This window comes from Choloepus didactylus, chromosome 16, assembly GCF_015220235.1.
Source record: "Choloepus didactylus isolate mChoDid1 chromosome 16, mChoDid1.pri, whole genome shotgun sequence".
In the NCBI taxonomy this organism is placed as follows: Eukaryota; Metazoa; Chordata; class Mammalia; order Pilosa; family Megalonychidae; genus Choloepus; species Choloepus didactylus.
In genome coordinates this window covers 26,191,691-26,209,604 of record NC_051322.1, presented here as the reverse complement: position 1 = coordinate 26,209,604, position 17,914 = coordinate 26,191,691, and the positions used below count along the sequence as shown (strand labels likewise).

At 38.3% G+C, this 17,914-nt stretch overlaps 1 protein-coding gene across 2 annotated transcripts in view; it reads right to left on the bottom strand.

Annotated features, from left to right (window-relative positions):
* The window catches only part of MBD2 (methyl-CpG binding domain protein 2), a 91,168-nt gene extending 88,267 nt beyond the window's left edge, over positions 1-2,901 (bottom strand). The window contains exon 1 of one of the 2 annotated variants that reach the window (XM_037805567.1): positions 2,190-2,901. In XM_037805567.1, coding sequence (XP_037661495.1) covers positions 2,190-2,734 — 545 coding nt within the window. In that variant the 5' untranslated portion in view covers positions 2,735-2,901. The remainder of the gene's footprint in view (positions 1-2,189) is intronic. The other variant, XM_037805566.1, reaches the window with a different exon arrangement.
* Positions 2,902-17,914: the final 15,013 nt, after the last annotated feature.

Sequence of the window (17,914 nt, the reverse complement as noted above, 5' to 3'; positions counted from 1 at the left end):
AACTATCACAGGGAGTGCTATTCAAGAGTTCAAGATGCTCTACTGAGAATAAACTTGAGGAATAAACCTATTCCTCAAGGAGCTCAATCCCAGACACAGACTATTCTTGTCAAATATAACTGCCTATAAGACATCAGCACATAGCTCACAGGAGGTTATGCATACCATCTGCTTAGAAAAATAAAAAGGAGCTGTTAAGAAAATACACAAAAAAAAGCAATTATGAATAGCACTATATGAAAAGTGAACTTGAGAGGAGTGACCATTGTTCAGCAATGACTCTCTTAGCAATACTATTTAGGTAAATTAAATATTTATTAATAGGGAAGTACAAAACAAGATAAACTTCATATGTTTAAAATAAGTTTCCCATTTTATTTTCTGAAATTTCAATCAGTGTTTTCAGATCAAGTGAAAAAATAAATTCTAATGCAACATCACTTCATTTTACTTTTTTTAGTTTATGAGGCTTAACAAATTTAATGAAACTATTCATCCAAATATTTGAGCAACCATAGGGGACATGTTCATAATTGCATGTTAAACCAGCAGTTGATCACATCCTTATATATGTGTGTGCATGTATGTGTGTATATATGCACACATACATATATATACATTTATGTGTGCATGAATTTAAATCTATTTATAAAGAGAGTCCTCAACTCGTAAATATTGTATTGTGTGTGTACACACATTTTTCCAGGGATAATGTATTAACTTATTTGATGATGAAAGAAATGAAATCCTTCATAATATTATTATAGTCTTTTCCCTAAATGGCTGACAACTGGCTTCAAATCCAAATACATTTCCTGAAAAATGCTTCAATTAGCCCTCCATAGCCAATGAATATAACATGTTTATATTCTCTTTCATAAATGGGATGGTTTCTACGAAAATTAGGAAAATTGTTTACAAGATAACTCCACTATTATCAATAGCCACAGACTTTCCTGAGCTTATTGGGTCACCCAAACTAACAAAACATGGACTGCACCACCACAGGATCTCAAGATCACATTAAGGTGAAAAACCTTGAATCATTTAGACCAGTGTTTCTCAACCTCACCACTAGTGATTTTGAGCCAGATAATTCTGTTATGGAGACTGCCCTGTGTTAATTATAGGCTATTTAGCAGCGTTCCTGTTCTCTACTCACTAGATGCCAAAGTAACACTCCCTCTCAGGGCATGACAACCAAAAATGTCTCCAGACTTTGCCAAATTCCACTGGCAAAATCGCCCCAGTTGAGAACCACCAATTTAGACTATAAAAAGGAAGACTGTAAATTGAATTGGGGGAGGGGAGACTATCCAGAAGTATGCAATTACAACTCTGAAAAAGGTAAGAGAGAGGGATTGTGACTGGAAGTTAAAGGCAGAAAAACTGTCCTCAAAATCCAGACGTGTAAAAATTTTTCCTCAGGGTATCAAGATGTACAGAACAATTCCTGGAGATTCTTAGTAAGACTATGCTCTACACTGACAAACACATCCTCTCCATCCTCTATAAGCTTCTTGAACTCGTCAAAAGAATAAAAGAAATAAGAAACCGCATTCACAGAAATCTATTTCCAGATGACAACTAAAATGAATGTTTCCACTTTTCACTTAGATGCACTTTTTTTTTTTTTTGGTCCAGGAGTCTAACAACTCTATTTCAAAGAATACATTCAAAGGAGACTAGGGTCTGCAACACCAAGGTACTTCAAATGGCTACTTTATATGAAACCTTCCTGAATCCCATAAAGTAACTGAAAACTCGTTACTGTAGATAGCTAATTCTTCTACATACGTATGATTGAACACTCTTGTGATGATGAATCTGGGACAAAAGCCAAGAGTGACTAGGTTTTACAGTTTCCATGAATTACACCTTCATTTAACCCTTCAGTGGACGAACCATTCCTGCCAGAGTAACCCTTTCTTTGCCAACCATTTTCCCCAGACACCTTCAACATAAGACGCCCTCCTCTGGGCATTCGTACCTGTCAAGACAGACAGTGCCTCTCGCTGCACTAGGTCAACCCTCAGCCTAGGGCTTAGCCACCTTCCACCAGTAGGCCGGCCAGAACCTTACCATAACCCTCGGGCCCCTGCTGTCATCGAGGCATCCCCTGCCCAGACCAGTTCTTGCCCCCTGACCCCCGCTGATCCTGCCGCCCCCTCCCCACCCTAGGGATGTACCTGAAGTAGTAGACATCGCTCTTGCCGGCACTGAGCCCAGATTTTCGGATCACTTCCTCCTTCTTCCATCCGGGGGGGAGGGCCGGGCAGTCCATCCTCTTCCCGCTCTCCGTGGCCCGGGGTCCCCTGGGCCCCGGCCCCGCGCTCCCCGACGGGAAAGGGACCGGCTCCCGCCGGGGGGCGCCGCCGCCACAGCTGCCGCTGCCGCAGCCGCCGCCGCCGCCGTCGCCGCCAAGGCCGCTGCCGCCACTTGGGGGACGGCCGCGGCCCCGGCCCCGGCCCCGGCCCCGTCCCCGGCCACGGCCCCGGCCACGGCCACGGCCACAGACGCCGCCGCCCCGGCCCGCCTGCTTCCACCGCCCCCGGCCACGGCCGCCGCCCCGAGCGCCTTCCCTGCGCACGCCGCTCACCGGGGACGGGGCGAGCGCGCTGCCCTGGCCCCCCTGCTCTATGGCGGAGTCGCCGCCAGCGCCGCTGCCGCCCGCCGCGCTCTCCCCCTCCTCCTGCTCCGGGCAGCAGCGGCCTCCCCCCGGGTGCGCGCGCATCCAGCCCCCTCCCCAGCCGGCGCTGCGCTTCTTCCGTAACTGAGCCCTTGGAATCCCGGAGACCCGCCCCGCCCGCGGCGCGGCGCGCGGGGGACGCGCGCAAGCATCATAGAGCGGGCGCGCACAGAGCGGCCCTCTCGCCCGGGGCGTGGCCCCGGCCACCACCTCTTAGGTCCTCCAAGCGCTCTGACAGCCATCTTGTCTCCGCCTCCTGGGGGACACGCCCCCCCGGTCCCTTCCTCCCCGCCCCTGGCCGCACCCTTCCGGCCCCCACCCCCGCGGGGCGCGCGGGGCTCGCGGAGTCCGGAAGACCGGTCTGACCCGAAGTTTCTTGTAGAGAAAAGTCAGTGGCTGCGGTTACTTTGTCTCAAATAGGGTTAACCAACCCTATTATGTTCTTTTACCTTCGATTGTTTACAGCTGCTGCATGCAATTATGAACAAATAAAATATATATTATTTTATAGTCACTAAATCGACTGTTCATTTAACTTTTGCCAGTCAGGGAGCTCAGATTGAAAGAATGAGGCAAAGTGACCCTTTAGATGCATATCACTATCCTCCAGGGCCTGACTTCCTGGTCCTAAAACCCTGGATTGGTTAGTCCTAGAACTTTCTAAACTTATAGGAAGAGAACCGATCATTTGGAACATTCCCTCCAGTCATATGGGACTTTTGTCTCTAGATTATGCTTAGAATGCCAGAATGCCTTAATCCTTCTGGGAAATGCCAGATTTTTTTTAGGGCCGATTCTTAATCCAGGCTTCCTTGTCTAACACAAAACCAAATGGCCTTTGACTTGGTAAATCGTTCCTGATGTTGAAAGACCAACTTAACCCACTGTCACAAGCCTTTGGGAATATGCGTAGAATTCATTTGGGTGTGCCAACCCATAATACAGGTGTGATTTTGAAGGATAATGACAAAATGATTAAGGAAACATTTAAATTTTAGAAAAGTACATTTTCTGTGTGTTAACTTATAGAAATGTGCTATCGAAATTCAAGATGATCTATTATGAAATGTTTGGAAGACTGAAAACAGCAAAGCACATTTTATCAGACTGATGATAAACTATCCCAGGGTTCTGTACACACAAGACCCAAAAGTTTAAGACCAAATGTAATATATAGAAAACTTGATTGATATAAAATAATGGAAAATCAAAATGTATTTGACTTGCCTTTGCAATATCTGAAGATAGACCCTGACACACACACAAACTTGCCTGTCTCTGAGCTTGACCTTAGGCTTCTCAATGTCCTTGATTTAAGATACACTAAATTATAGTTTCTGTCGACAAAAGAAATAACCAGGGGACTTGCTGTAAGGCAAGAATGAGGTTTCATTGAGCAAAAGCAACATGCTTGTGAAGCAGTCTCAGAATGTAGGCCTGCTCAGAGAGTTGCAGTTTGGAAACCGTTTGTATGGCTGCTCAGGGGAGAGGAGCAGTGAGGGGTAGGTATGCAGGATGGAATGTCTTTGGGCAAATGGTCGGTTAATCAGCAAGCCCCAGGAGCAGGACATTTGCGCAAAATCTGGGCCATCTGGTGAATGTCAGCAGACTCTCTGTGGCCAGCTTGGGCTTGTTTTTTTCACAGGGGCAGAGGTCTCTGTTGTCACCATAAAGGATCACTGGTATGTCAACTCAGCCTCCTTCTCTTCTTCATAGTTCAGAGGATAAAGGGGAAGCTTAAGCGAACCAAGATGATTAGTATAGCCAGTAAACAAACCATTTTTACATTTCCTACAGGAAATCCATCTAGAAATGAGTGTCCAGCAAAGATTTGGAAATTCAAGTCAGGTTTTCAGGAGAGAAGACTAGTACTGGAGATGTGCATTTAGAAGTCAACTTGTGAAAGTGACAGTTGAAGTAACCCTGCAAGTAAATAAGGTCACCTAGGAAAGGCATGCAGGGTAAAAAAAAAATAAAAATAAAAATAATAATAATAATAATGAATGAAAGAGGATCAAGAACTGAATTTTAGGGGACACCCACACTTAAGGTTCAGGTGAAGGAATAAAAGGAAAATGTCTCATCCAAAGTTTGGAAGAGAAACCCTTTGTGATAAAGAGGACTCTGACTTTCATAGTCGATTAAAACTAAAGGATAAAATTGGGCAAAAATCTCAGTGGAAATGGTAGTTGAGACAATAGAAGGGAAAATTTTACCTTTCAGGCTATATCTAGCAATGCCATAGTTCAAATGATATAATGGAGGTGAAAGCATGCTTAAAGGAATAACTCACTATGACTTTAAGGTAATTACTTCGACTTCTACGAGGTTCCATTTGCTAAATCCCAGGAGACATAGTTTAATGTTCCCTCTGTTAAGAAAAATCTCATTTAGGCATTTCAAAAGCTTTTTTTGGTCATACTTGGATTTTTCTGCCGTGATAACAAAAAGCAAAGTACAAAACAAAAACAAGACTTATTTATTCTCCTAATAAAAGAAGAAAACAATCTAATTAAGGAAAACAAATTAAATTCCCACTTGGAGGGACGGGGCTGCAGAGGTAGGAGGAAAATAGCAGCGGAGGCAAGCTATTTTCAAAAGAAATAATTCCAGATTGACGGGTGAAATTTTAAAACAACAGGAACTTCTAAGCTTACATTGTTCCAAATATTCACCTGAGTTTGCGAACCGTAATGACAAAGATGATCAAGTTTTAAATCACCAATCCACAGTGATGGTGCTGTCCCCAGAAGATGGAAAAGTAAATATTGTGAGAGCTGCACAGGACTTTTGCCAGTTAGTAGCCTAGCAGCAAAAGAGATCCCCAGATTTGTATGCAGGTATGTTCAACAGTTTACTTAGTTCACATGGTTTCCCTGGTCCTGATTTAGTATTGAAGTTTGGTCCTGTGGATGACACATTATGCTTTCTTCCCTGGTACATCAGATTGACTGAGATTGTCTCTTTGCCTTTCCACCTAAACATCAGTTATGAGGACTTTTTCTCTGCCCTTCGTCAATATGCAGCCTGTGAACAGCATCTAGCAAAGAAGTGATTCCTGGATGCATGATTTGATTTCAGGCTTTTGGAGAAAATGACCCAAATGACTCTGATGTTTACAAAACACCTATGAAACCCTGTATCCACCAAGTTCATGATCCTCATAATTTATCAACAAACACACAAAAAATGTCTTACTTGAGAGTGAGGAAGCAAATGTGTGTGTGTGCGCTCTAGCACACATTTATGTATGTATCTGTTTAGAAATATACTTACAAATGGGGGAAGTATTGGAGAAGGAAACACATAGACCTGCAAGTTTGAGCAAATGGTAGCAATGTTTTAGGAGCTGAAATTTCAAAATCAAAGGCTTCAGCCCCAACTACTTCCCTGTTTGTGTGGGGAGAAGACGGAGTGATAAGAGCTATTTATTGTTGTTTGGGAGGGAAGATAATAATTTTTGTTCAGTCTTTTCTAGTGATCAAACTTTAGATTTAAGGAATATAAGCAATATATTAAATGTAAACATTCTGATTTTGTGCAGTCTCCAAAGGAGTGGAGTTCTGTGCTGTTCACATGTTAAAAGCTTGCTCACCTTGGACACAGGGAATACCTTTAACTTCAGATGTCCAATCATTTTCATCTCCTATGTCACTATAGTCAAACAATGTGTCTTGAGAATGTTACTGTGATGTTTATGCTCTGGGTTGTTAAGATTGTTTAGAAAATAACTATTACATTTATAACTTAAAAATTTTTAAATGTTGAATTTGGCAGTCAAAAAAAGAGGGGGGATCTGTAATCTTAAAAGTGGAAAATTTCCTAAAATGAGAAACTTTTTATTTCTTTTTTTTTGTTTGGGGACAGTTGTTAGATAGTACCAAAGTTGTTTGAAAATATGATTCCATTAACTTTTTATTTAAAATAAAAAGAAAAATAAAAACATTTGGGGGAAATTACCAGTGAGTTCTTTTCCTCAAAAGTAACCTGTACCACTTTGGAATTGCACACAGGGCCAGGTGAATACCTAGGAATTTTACTCAGTAAGTCTTGATGGTGACTTGCAAAAAAGATCTTAAATAGGCTTGAAGCTGTATAGAGAGTAAAATATTACCAAAGTCTACAGAAACAATTTAATTTTACATGTTCTCTTTTATAACAGAGAAGAATACAGTTTCTTTTATTTTTAAAATCAATAAATGATTTTTTGGTAGGTGTTTAATATTTTTTCCCACCTGATCCTTGGACAGAAACCATTCTTTATATTTGATAGAATGTTTTGAGAAAACCCTGTTATCAACAAGCATAGAATAGTTATCCAAATTGTACATTTAGAATGGAGTAGTTTAAATTTGTAGTCTCAAAAGTTTGCAAAATTAGAACAAAGACTGGCTTTAGAAAGTATGATCTGGAATTGCTTGTCAAATTCTGAAGCTCTGAAGAATAAATGTGTTTCAACTTTGGATTATAAAACCCCATTCATGATTTAAAAAATACACTTGAAATAAAAATGATTAAACTAAAAAAAAATTTCTCACATGAACTACATTGAGACCCTAAAAGTATTGAGAAAAGATGCTAAATATTTAAGAGACCAGCACCTTTGCTTCACACAAAATACTTGACAAATAATAAACCTTTTATAATTCAGGGAAATGAATTTTATATCACTGCTTGGAGAAGCATAGCAACATTTGTTTTCTCGGGCAATAAAGCTGTGACCAAATTTCTCAATTTTAATCTCTCTGACAATGGAAAAGATCTTACTGGCTTCATCTTCTGGAAAAAGTGAAAGACAACAACCAGAGAGGATTAAATATGCAATCTGGTCCATTAAACAAACAATAGAGATTTAATGGCCTGTGTTCTCTGCCTCCCAGGTGTAAAAGCAGGTGCTGAAACACCAACTGTCACGCATGGAAGACTATCCATTCTTCAATATATTTTCCTTTTATTGTTTACCAGGTAAAGCTAATAATAAACTATTAAAGAAAAAGTAGTTTTCAAAAAACATAGGTGATAAATTTGGACTTGTATTAAGGGAAAAATTCAGAGAATGAAATGTAAAAGAACATTTTACATTTTACCTGTATATTTTATTGACAAATATGTAACCTGCGTTTGAATCTTTGAATGTAATAAAATACTCAATAAAAGAAGACTTTAAAAATTGGAAAACCTTACATTTTGCAATGACTATATTTGTGTCAACTAATAAAGTTTTCCTCTATGGTTGAGTCCAAACAGCATAGCCAGAATTTATCGAGACATTAAACAGGAGAGGGCACAGCCAAAAGCATTTTCCAGCTCTAATTAACAGGTTTTATGATTCACTGAGTTGGCTCAACTACTGTTCACCTAATTCCCAACTCAAGTGAAATGCTGCTGGCACTGCAAATCAGGAGGCTGAATGACACTTCCAAGTATCTGCAGTATAAATAAAGTTTTTTTTTATTACTCTCCTCTTGGAATGACTACAGAGAAGTCTTATATTGCATAGTTCAAACTAAAAAGAGAAGAGTTAATTACACAGAAGGCAAGAGAAAACAGGGGAGGTATATTTTGAACTAAGGGAAATCATTTAAGATAGCATCTGTTATTTCAAAAATCTTCTGCTAGCTGTTACATTAGCCACAAATAAATGTTTAAGGCTAAGCAATGGAGAGATGTTTATTTGATTTAACTCGCTAAAAATTAAAAAACAAAAACAAAAACACAATGGTACCAGTAAAGAGAAAATCATCTTTAGGTTTCAGAGCCCTAAGACACCACTCAACACACTGTGGTTTTTAACCTTAATTCTGGCTGCAAAACACCAGAATACAGATCCATCAGAAATGAGGACTCGATGGGTTGAGCCCTCTACCACAGGTTTTACCCTTGGGAAGACGATTGCTGCAAAGGAGAGGCTAGGCCTCCCTATGGTTGTGCCTAAGAGCCTCCTCCCGAATGCCTCTTTGTTGCTCAGATGTGGCCCTGTCTCTCTAGCTAAGCCAACTTGAAAGGTGAAATCACTGCCCTCCCCCCTACGTGGGATCAGACACCCAGGGGAGTGAATCTCCCTGGCAACGTGGAATATGACTCCCAGGAGGAATGTAGACCTGGCATCGTGGGACGGAGAACATCTTCTTGACCAAAAGGGGGATGTGAAAGGAAATGAAATAAGCTTCAGAGGCAGAGAGAATCCAAAAGGAGCCGAGAGGTCACTCTGGTGGGCACTCTTACGCACACTTTAGACAACCCTTTTTAGGTTCTAAGGAATTGGGGTAGCTGGTGGTGGATACCTCAAACTATCAAACTACAACCCAGAACCCATGAATCTCGAAGACAGTTGTATAAAAATGTAGCTTATGAGGGGTGACAAGGGGATTGGGAAAGCCATAAGGACTACACTCCACTTTGTCTAGTTTATGGATGGATGAGTAGAAAAATAGGGGAAGGAAACAAACAGACAAAGGTACCCAGTGTTCTTTTTTACTTCAATTGCTCTTTTTCACTCTAATTATTATTCTTGTTATTCTTGTGTGTGTGCTAATGAAGGTGTCAGGGATTGATTTGGGTGATGAATGTACAACTATGTAATGGTACTGTGAACAATCGAAAGTACGATTTGTTTTGTATGACTGCGTGGTATATGAATATATCTCAATAAAATGAAGATTAAAAAAAAAAAAAAAAAAGACACAATGCTGAGCAAAATAAGCCAGGCACAAAAAGAGACATATTGTATGTTACCACTAATGTGAATTCTGTGAAAAATGTACAATGTTTTATACTGTAGAATGTAGGGGACCTAGAGATACCAATTAGTGGAGGGGGAATGATAATCTAATAAGAACAGATAAACTATGGAGGGTAATCTCAATGTTATGGGAATGCTCAGGAATGATTATGGTTTGTAAACTTTCTTGGATATAGTAAGATCATGTTGGAAGCAATAGAGTTATTTTAGGTTTTTTTTTCTCTTATTCCTTTGTTTTCTTAGGGGTTGTTAATTTTCTTGGGGTATGGTAGGAACATGTTGGAAGCAATGTAGTTATTTTAGATTATTTGTTTTTCTTACTCCTCTGTTTGGACATGGTTTATTAATTTTCTTGGGGTATGGTAGGAACATATTGGAAGCAAAGTAATTATTTTAGGTTATTTGTTTTCCTTAATCCATTGCTTTGTTTGAAATGTTGTGGGGTTTTTTTTGGTTGTTGTTTGCCTGTTTGTTTTTAATTTTTTGATAAACAAAGTTAAAAAATTGAAAAAAAAAATCAGTAGAAAAATGGGAGTAAAAACTAAATGACAAATAGGGTGGGATGGGGGGATGGTTTGGGTATTCTCTTTTCACTTTTATTTTTTATTCTTATTCTGATTCTTTCTGATGTAAGGAAAATGTTCAGAAATAGATTGTGGTGATGAATGCATAACTATATGATCATACTGTGAACAGTTGATTGTATACCATGGATGACTGTATGGTTTGTGAATATATTTCAATAAAACTGAATTAAAAAAAAAAAAAAAAAAAAAAAGGAACACAGAAAAAAAAAAAAAAAAAAAAGAAATGAGGACTCACTTTAGCTGGCAACAATGAGAGGGAAGATGGATAACAGAGTAAATCAGAAAATACCTTTTCTTTCCTCACTCTACCCCAGCCTGCTATTCCCTTCTTCTCCTTTTAGAATCTGGAAGAAGAAAATTACCAAAGCGATGAAGAGTTTCCCACCATAGTCTCACACAAGTCTCACAGGTGCCAGAGTTGGACTAGAACCCAAGTCTCTGGGATCCAAGTTTAGAGTTTTGTCTGCTTAGCTGTTTACAAACTGCCCCACTTTCTCTGGTTCTTAACCCTTGCACTTGCTGTTACCACAGATTGGAAAAAGCTCCTCTCTTTCCACCCACGCCTGCATCCCAGCAAGTTTCATTGGCTAATTCCTATTTAGCTCTTAAGTTTCATTTTAGATATCACTTCCTCCAAAGAGTCTTTCAGAGCCTCACCCACGCCCTGACCTCCACACTCTCCTGGGTTGTGTGGCCTGTGCCACACTACCATTGGGTATTTCCCCCATCCACTTATTGTACTTTATTGTAGTTATTTGTGTTTTTTCCCTCACCAGCCTACTAACTGATCTTCATTTTCACCATTACATCCCTAGTGCCCATTACTGTACCTGCCACAAAGAAAGAGTTCATTCGATATCTTTTGAGCAAATAAATACAGGTTGAAAAAATACCATACTATCAGAATAATGAGCAGCATATTTTTGGAAGTATATAATCACATGGATTATATAAAAACAAGAATATTAACACTATTCTTGTCTTAGAAAAGTTGATAGGTTTCCATGCCCCAAGAGATATTTAACAAATAATTTGACTTAAACAAAATTAAAAATGAGGCTTAAATTAATTTTACAAACATGTTTTATTATAAGGTAGTTACAATGTTTTCTTTAGAACAGTGTTTTCTACATTAATTAAAAGTAACTTTTTTCATCAGTTCAGTTTCTTAAAAATTTTTGTAGAAACTCTATTATAAAAGACTTAATCACAAAATGAGATTCTAACTTTTAAACAACCATTCCTGATTTTATATACTCATCTTCATTTATGTTTCTGTTCATTTGACTTTAAACCTGATTCCTCTTAATATTCTCTGAAATAATAAATTATACATATATATATACACACACAGATATTTCAATGTCCTTTCATTTGATTTTGAATCTTTTACAAAGTTCTTCTCAGAGTGTTTTCTTTATGGCTTTGTGAGCTAACTTATTCCTAATCTGGCCTGATGATCCCATTCTGAAACACTTTCAGACTGTACTTCAACCCTTCACCTATTTCAAGACTCCCCAGCAAATTAATCACAATTGTACAGTCTGTCTTGAATCTCATATTGCTTACCCTGGCATCTATTACTGTAACATATCCTTCTGCAATAGCTTGGAAGTCTATCCTCAGGAGTGCTGAACAAGAACAGAAGAGACCCAACAACTTTCTCTGTCACGATCTGAGACAGACACATTGGTTGGCCTAACCCAACTACAATTACTAACCAGATTCTCCCTTTCCCACCTCCACTATAGAGACTAGAAAACACAAATATTCATTCTCCCTTTTTAGCTTAGGTGAGAACAGAGGTGAGGTGGGAGAGGTTTTGGAAAAGTTTTTTCTTCCCTGTTAAAAAGAAAAGAAAGAGGAAAAAAAAAAAAAAACAACAAATATGATTGGCACTTCCCCTCCTCTCTTGTTCCTGGCATTATTTCTGGAGCTATGACAACATTGTTCCTGTCTTGAACATGGGCAAATTTCTGGAGCTATGGAGTTGTTCTTGCACCTATGAAACAAACAGCACAAAAATAAAAATGAACACACCATAAATAGCAGACCAAGGGGCTGGAGAGCATTATTAGGCAGCCAAACCAAGTCTTGTAACTGTTCTCCTCCAGATTTCAGGAGAAACTAAACCATTTCTAGATTAAACCACTATTGGGTTTTGGATACACGGAGCAGAACACATTCTTTACTGACACACATTTCCTTCCCTCAATGAATGGTGTGAATCCTGCTGGAAATCAGGCAGCAATCACCTTAAGACCCCTGTGTAAGAGACTGCAGAGTGAAGAAAAGAGTCAGAGGGAAGGCAAGAGAAAGGGCCCAAGAAAGAGAGGTGGGTGGGCTTTCTCCCTAGCAGGAACAGATGAGGAAAGGTCTCCTTTCTATCCCCTTATGGAAGGAAAAGCATTCCAAGTGCCCACTCAGCTTGGGCTTTCATTTTTCCCCTAGTCTGGCAAAATGAAAGCTCCAGCTCCAGAGAGTAGGGTCCAATAAGTTATCTTTGAACTTGATCAATCCACAGCAACTGTATTCTTCTCTGGGTAGAGTAACAGGTATGGGGAAGGAGAGTCTAGATCATTATTTCCACAACTGAGACACACAGATGTACTTAATTTGCCTATTCTCTACTACAGGATTTTAACTAGAAATTTTTCATTTCAATAATATTATTATTATTATTATTTTTAAGTCCTAACATAAGCATATAACGGACTGCCTATATACCCACTGCTATCAGAGTCAGGCCATCTGATTTGATCTAGTTGGTAACAAGCAGGCCTATTTTGAATGACATTGACTAATGATAAAAAGACAGATGCCGACTTAAAGATCTGAATGATGATGTTGTGTGTATGAAGACCAAATAACATCATGGAACATCAAATGAAAGTTTTCAATCAGAAAAAAGTGGTGGGAAAATTGTGTCACCTGTAGAACACAGGCCAAAATCCAAAGTATATGACTAGTGGCAATTTGTACCATATACAATTTAGGATCAATTATCTGGTTTTAGGGTGGGGTGGGGTGGGGGGATCATCATAATAGAAAATTAATGTTAGTTAGGCAACTATTTATTTGATAATTTTATTTATAGCTAACATAAATTTGTTATGTTTCTTATTTATAGCTAACATAAATTTGTTAAGCTTTATAATTACAGCCATAAGTATAACAATTTTAAAACTAGTTTTATGTTTTTATGTTTTGTAACATCAAAAAAACAATTTGTTAACACTCAATAATTCTTCCCCATAAAAGGAGCATGTGCCTTTCTCAAGTTTGAGAAACAGTGCCATACTGATCTATAATCTGCACTCGCACAATCAAATTCTTCCTATGCAATGAGATTTCTGAGAAATTAACAGTTGTCTATGCTGTCCCCCTACTTTTTGAAATTCATTTGTTTCTTGGCTTATGAGACATCATTCTCTTTTGATTCTCCTTCTGTCTCCCTATTAATTTCTAGTAGCCTTTGGTATTCCTTCCTTATCAGATAGTCAGTGGCATTTCCTTGAGGTTCCATCTTTACGTGCCTTGTCTTCTCACTCTGTTTGCTCTCCTTTGGCAGTGTCATCTACTCAACAGAGAAACGGACCCAGTGGCAACATGGCCTAGGTGGCATTGGCAAGATCATCCTATATGGATTCCGGATAGTAGTTCTTCAAAAGAAAAGGAGAATCACACTCATTCGTTCTTGTTGAGATCCTAAGGGGGCCCAAAGACTAGAACCCTTCTGTCCCATCTGATTAGTGAATCTCATTAAGAAATAAGATGAAAGAACCGACAATATCTCTAAGCAAAGACAAAAAAAAGAAAGAAAAGAAAAAAAAGAAATGAGACAAAGAGGCAAAATAATCCCAGTAAGAAAAGACAGTAGCCTGGGCATTGTGCCTCTTCTCTGTGTCACATGAAAATGACACACGGCATGATCTGCCTTCTAGTTTACAGAGATGGGACTAATACCAAAATACCAATGAAAAAAGGGAATATTAAAATTTGACTTCCTGATTTTTATTCTTTATCAACAAAGGAATATAAAGGGCATAACATAGTGTGAAAGCTAAATGGGCTTACTATGGAACCCCAGAATTTAATAGACTAACTTAGTCACAGCAGGACTGGACTGTTTAGGTCTCTCTCCCTCCACTCCTGGAGGACAGACCTTTACTCTCAGTCTTTATAATATGGCTAATAATAATCAAGAACACGTGGGCCAGGTGGGCAGGAAAATGCCAAAGAGAAAGAAGAGGAAGGGACTGAGCTATAGAGACCACATTCTTTCCCAAATTTACCATTCAATCAGGAGTACTTAGAAGAAAAAAATATCTCTGTTTAGAAATAAGGAGCGTATAAGAGACATTCCACTCTAAGAGTAGTTTCCTTTGTCAGTATTGAAAATTGTCCCTTTAAATACGGTTTCAAAATCATATGTTAATTTTTTCAAAATCATATGTTAATTTCTTCCCTGAAAAGTCTGTAAAATATTCAAATGAGTTAACATTAAAATGAAAATAGCCAGATGATATGATCTTAATGGCCTAGTAAGCCAGAAGATCAAGATCAAGATACTGCTATGATACTTCAGTAAAGCAAAGAAAGTTTTGACATTTCACCATGATGTACATTATAGGGGTCAAGGGAACAACTGTCACAGGGGAACAATGCTGTGATCTGGAAGAAATATAGTTTTATTCAGGTAGGTCTAGTTTTTGCCTAACCTTGATTTATCATGGAACAGTTGTGATGAGGGAATAATCTGTGAACGTACTTTGAAATGTCACCCTCTGAGCATCGTGAGAATGTGTGAATTTTCTTTGCCAGAGAAATATCATTTTAGAGCTTAAGCTATTTAATTATTTAAAAGGCTCCTGAATTTGGGAAGATAAAAGTGGAACTTTTTGCACGTTCCTACTGAGATAATTGGATTCTAGAAATAATGCAGATAAAAATCAGGATGTCAAATTTTAATATTCCCTTTTTTCATTGGTATTTTGGCATAGTCCCATCTCTCTAAACTAGAAGGCAGATCATGCCATGTGTCATTTTCATGTGACACAGAGAAGAGGCACAATGCCCAGGCTACTGTCTTTTCTTTCTGGAACTAACAATAAGGACTGTGCAAAAGGCCAGAGAGAGAGCAAAGGTCCAGGTTGGAAGAAGAGGACAGAGGATACAGGAGGCATTTCTGGAAAAAAAAAAAAAAAAAAAGATAGGACATGTGATGCTGAAGCTAATGCCCATGCAGAAAGTTACATTTAAAAGAATTTGGAGGGTGTGGGAAAAAAATCAGTGATAATTACATAGAACACTAAAAAAAATTTAAAAGAGGTAATCATTAACCTTAGGAAAACAAGCTGTGAAAGAAGGGAAATATAATGATGTCATATTGTGATTTTATGTAGTAAGTAATATTTTATTGATTTAACCAAAAATTATGTAGTAGAACAAGAGGATTGGTGGAAAAGGGGAATTGTGGTATAAGAAGAGCAAAATCCTTCTCTAACCATAGAAAGAAGTGACTTTCTTTTTGGTACCTTCACTCTCAAACTCACCATATTAAGGATAATTACCATTTTTTCATGAGTACCTATTACATGCCTGCCTTTATGCTGGACACTTCACATGCATGACATCTAATCATCACAACACTATGCAAAGTAGATATTGTCCCTCCAGTTTACAGATGACGAAAACAAAGTATTGAGAGTTTAAATTATCTGTCAAAATTTACCCAACAGCTAAATAATATAGCTGGAATCTGAAGCTAGGTCCATCTAATTTTAAAATCTGGGCTCTTTCAGTTACACTTTGTTATGAAATACAACACTGCCTTCATTTAAATATAACCTTAATTTTTGCAAATGTTAAGTAATTATTCCTTGGGTGGGCTTTATGTATGTTTGAGTCAGCATTGGCGGTTACACTGTCAACTCCTTGAATCAACATTTTAGCATTTAGCTTATTATCTTCCTTGAGTTCTTAGTATATAATTTTGAATAACTCTTTATGCTTTTTTCTTTAATTGATCTGAGTTTCAGAGATTGCTCTCAGCCATAACTCTAAACTTAAAGAAATTTTTAACACTTGTGTCAGTTTGAATGTATTATGTCCCCCAAAATGCCAGCTATTATCTTTGATGCAATCTTGTGTGGGCAGACATATTTGTGTTGATTAGATTGTAATTCTTTGATTGAATTTTTCCATGGAGATGCGACCCACCCAACTGTAGGTGATAACTCTGATTAGATAATTTCCATGGAGGTGTGGCCCTACCAATTCAGCGTGGACCTTGATTAGTTTACTAGAGCACTATATAAGTTCAGAAAGAAGGCAGAAACTTGCTACAGCTAAAGGGACATTTTGAAAAATGCACAAGAGCTGAGAGAGAAGCTGTAGCTTACAGAGACATTTTGGAGATGGTCTTTGAAAGCAGACTTTTGCTCTGGAGAAGCTAAGAGATGACAAATGCCCCAAGAGCAACTAACAGTGACATTTTTGAGGAGCTGCAGCCTAGAGAGGAACGTGCTGGGAGAAAGCTATTTTGAAACCAGAACTCCAGAGCAGACGCCAGCCACGTGCCTTCCCAGCTAACAGAGGTTTTCCGGACGCCATTGGCCATCCTCCAGTGAAGGTACCCAATTGTTGACGCCTTATCTTGGACACTTTATGGCCTTAAGACTGTAACTGTGTAACCAAATAAACCCCCTTTATAAAAGCCGATCCATTTCTGCTGTTTTGCGAAAAGGCAATATTAGCAAACCAGAACAACACTGAATGATAGAACTGAACTGCTCATAGTGTTCATCTGTAAGTCTGATTGCTTGGTGTAGGAAGAGGAAAATTAATAGTTGAAGAAGATGAGGTGTCTAGAAAATTATTGTTTCTGTAGGCTCACTGAAGAAAAAGCTGAATACCAGAGCAGCAGCTTCAGAAAAGAGAACAAAGCTTGCTCTCTTGGTGAGAACTGTGCCCTCATCCCTTTCCCATATTCATCCCATCCATCTATTATACCAGGGAGTAATTATTCCATGTAGGAGTTTCATGATAATAAAATTGTATGAAAAAATTAAAGTCATGTAAAAAACTTTAACGGGAAATATTTCTTTAAAATACTTTACAAACATTTCTAAACACACAACTTGTCTATAGTAAGTATATATGAGGATGATACCTTTTTAAATCAAATAACAATAAAAGATGTTAAAATTACAAACTGATTTTTTTCAGCATCTACACTTAGGTCAGAAAGAAATGGTTTTCCAATTGTACACTTTTTTGTAGTTTACAGTAAGCTGATATAATTACATGTATGGTGGATTTGCTGTCAGCCACTACAACTTGTAGAATAGTGTAATTAACTGATTCTGAATAACAACTAGCACCTGAGGATGCATAAGGGAAAAAATCTCAAATTAGATTATCTTACAAAGAGAAATGGAGAATTAGTAAGGACACAAAATTATGAAAAGAGAAATTTATATCTAATTTAGCAAACATCTGCAAACTTTCAGTCAGTGATATGTAAATCACAGTCTATCACAAAGGATAAACACCAAGTGAACCCATAAATAAGAAAAATGATAACTTTTAGAGGTTTTGAGATGAATAGAAAAATTTTTAATTGTTATATAGACAAGAGATGGTTTTATTGACCATTGTGTTAATTTAGGAGAAAAGGTAAAACAAACTTAAAACTGCTCCATGGCAATTGTATAAAACTGTAGTTTGTGAGGGGTGACAATATGATTGGGAAAGCCATGTGGATTACACTCCCCTTTGTCCAGTGTATGGATGGATGAGTAGAAAAACGGGGGCAAAAAAAAAAAAAAGCACCCAGTGTTCTTTTTTACTTTAATTGTTCTTTTTCACTTTAATTTTTATTCTTATTACTTT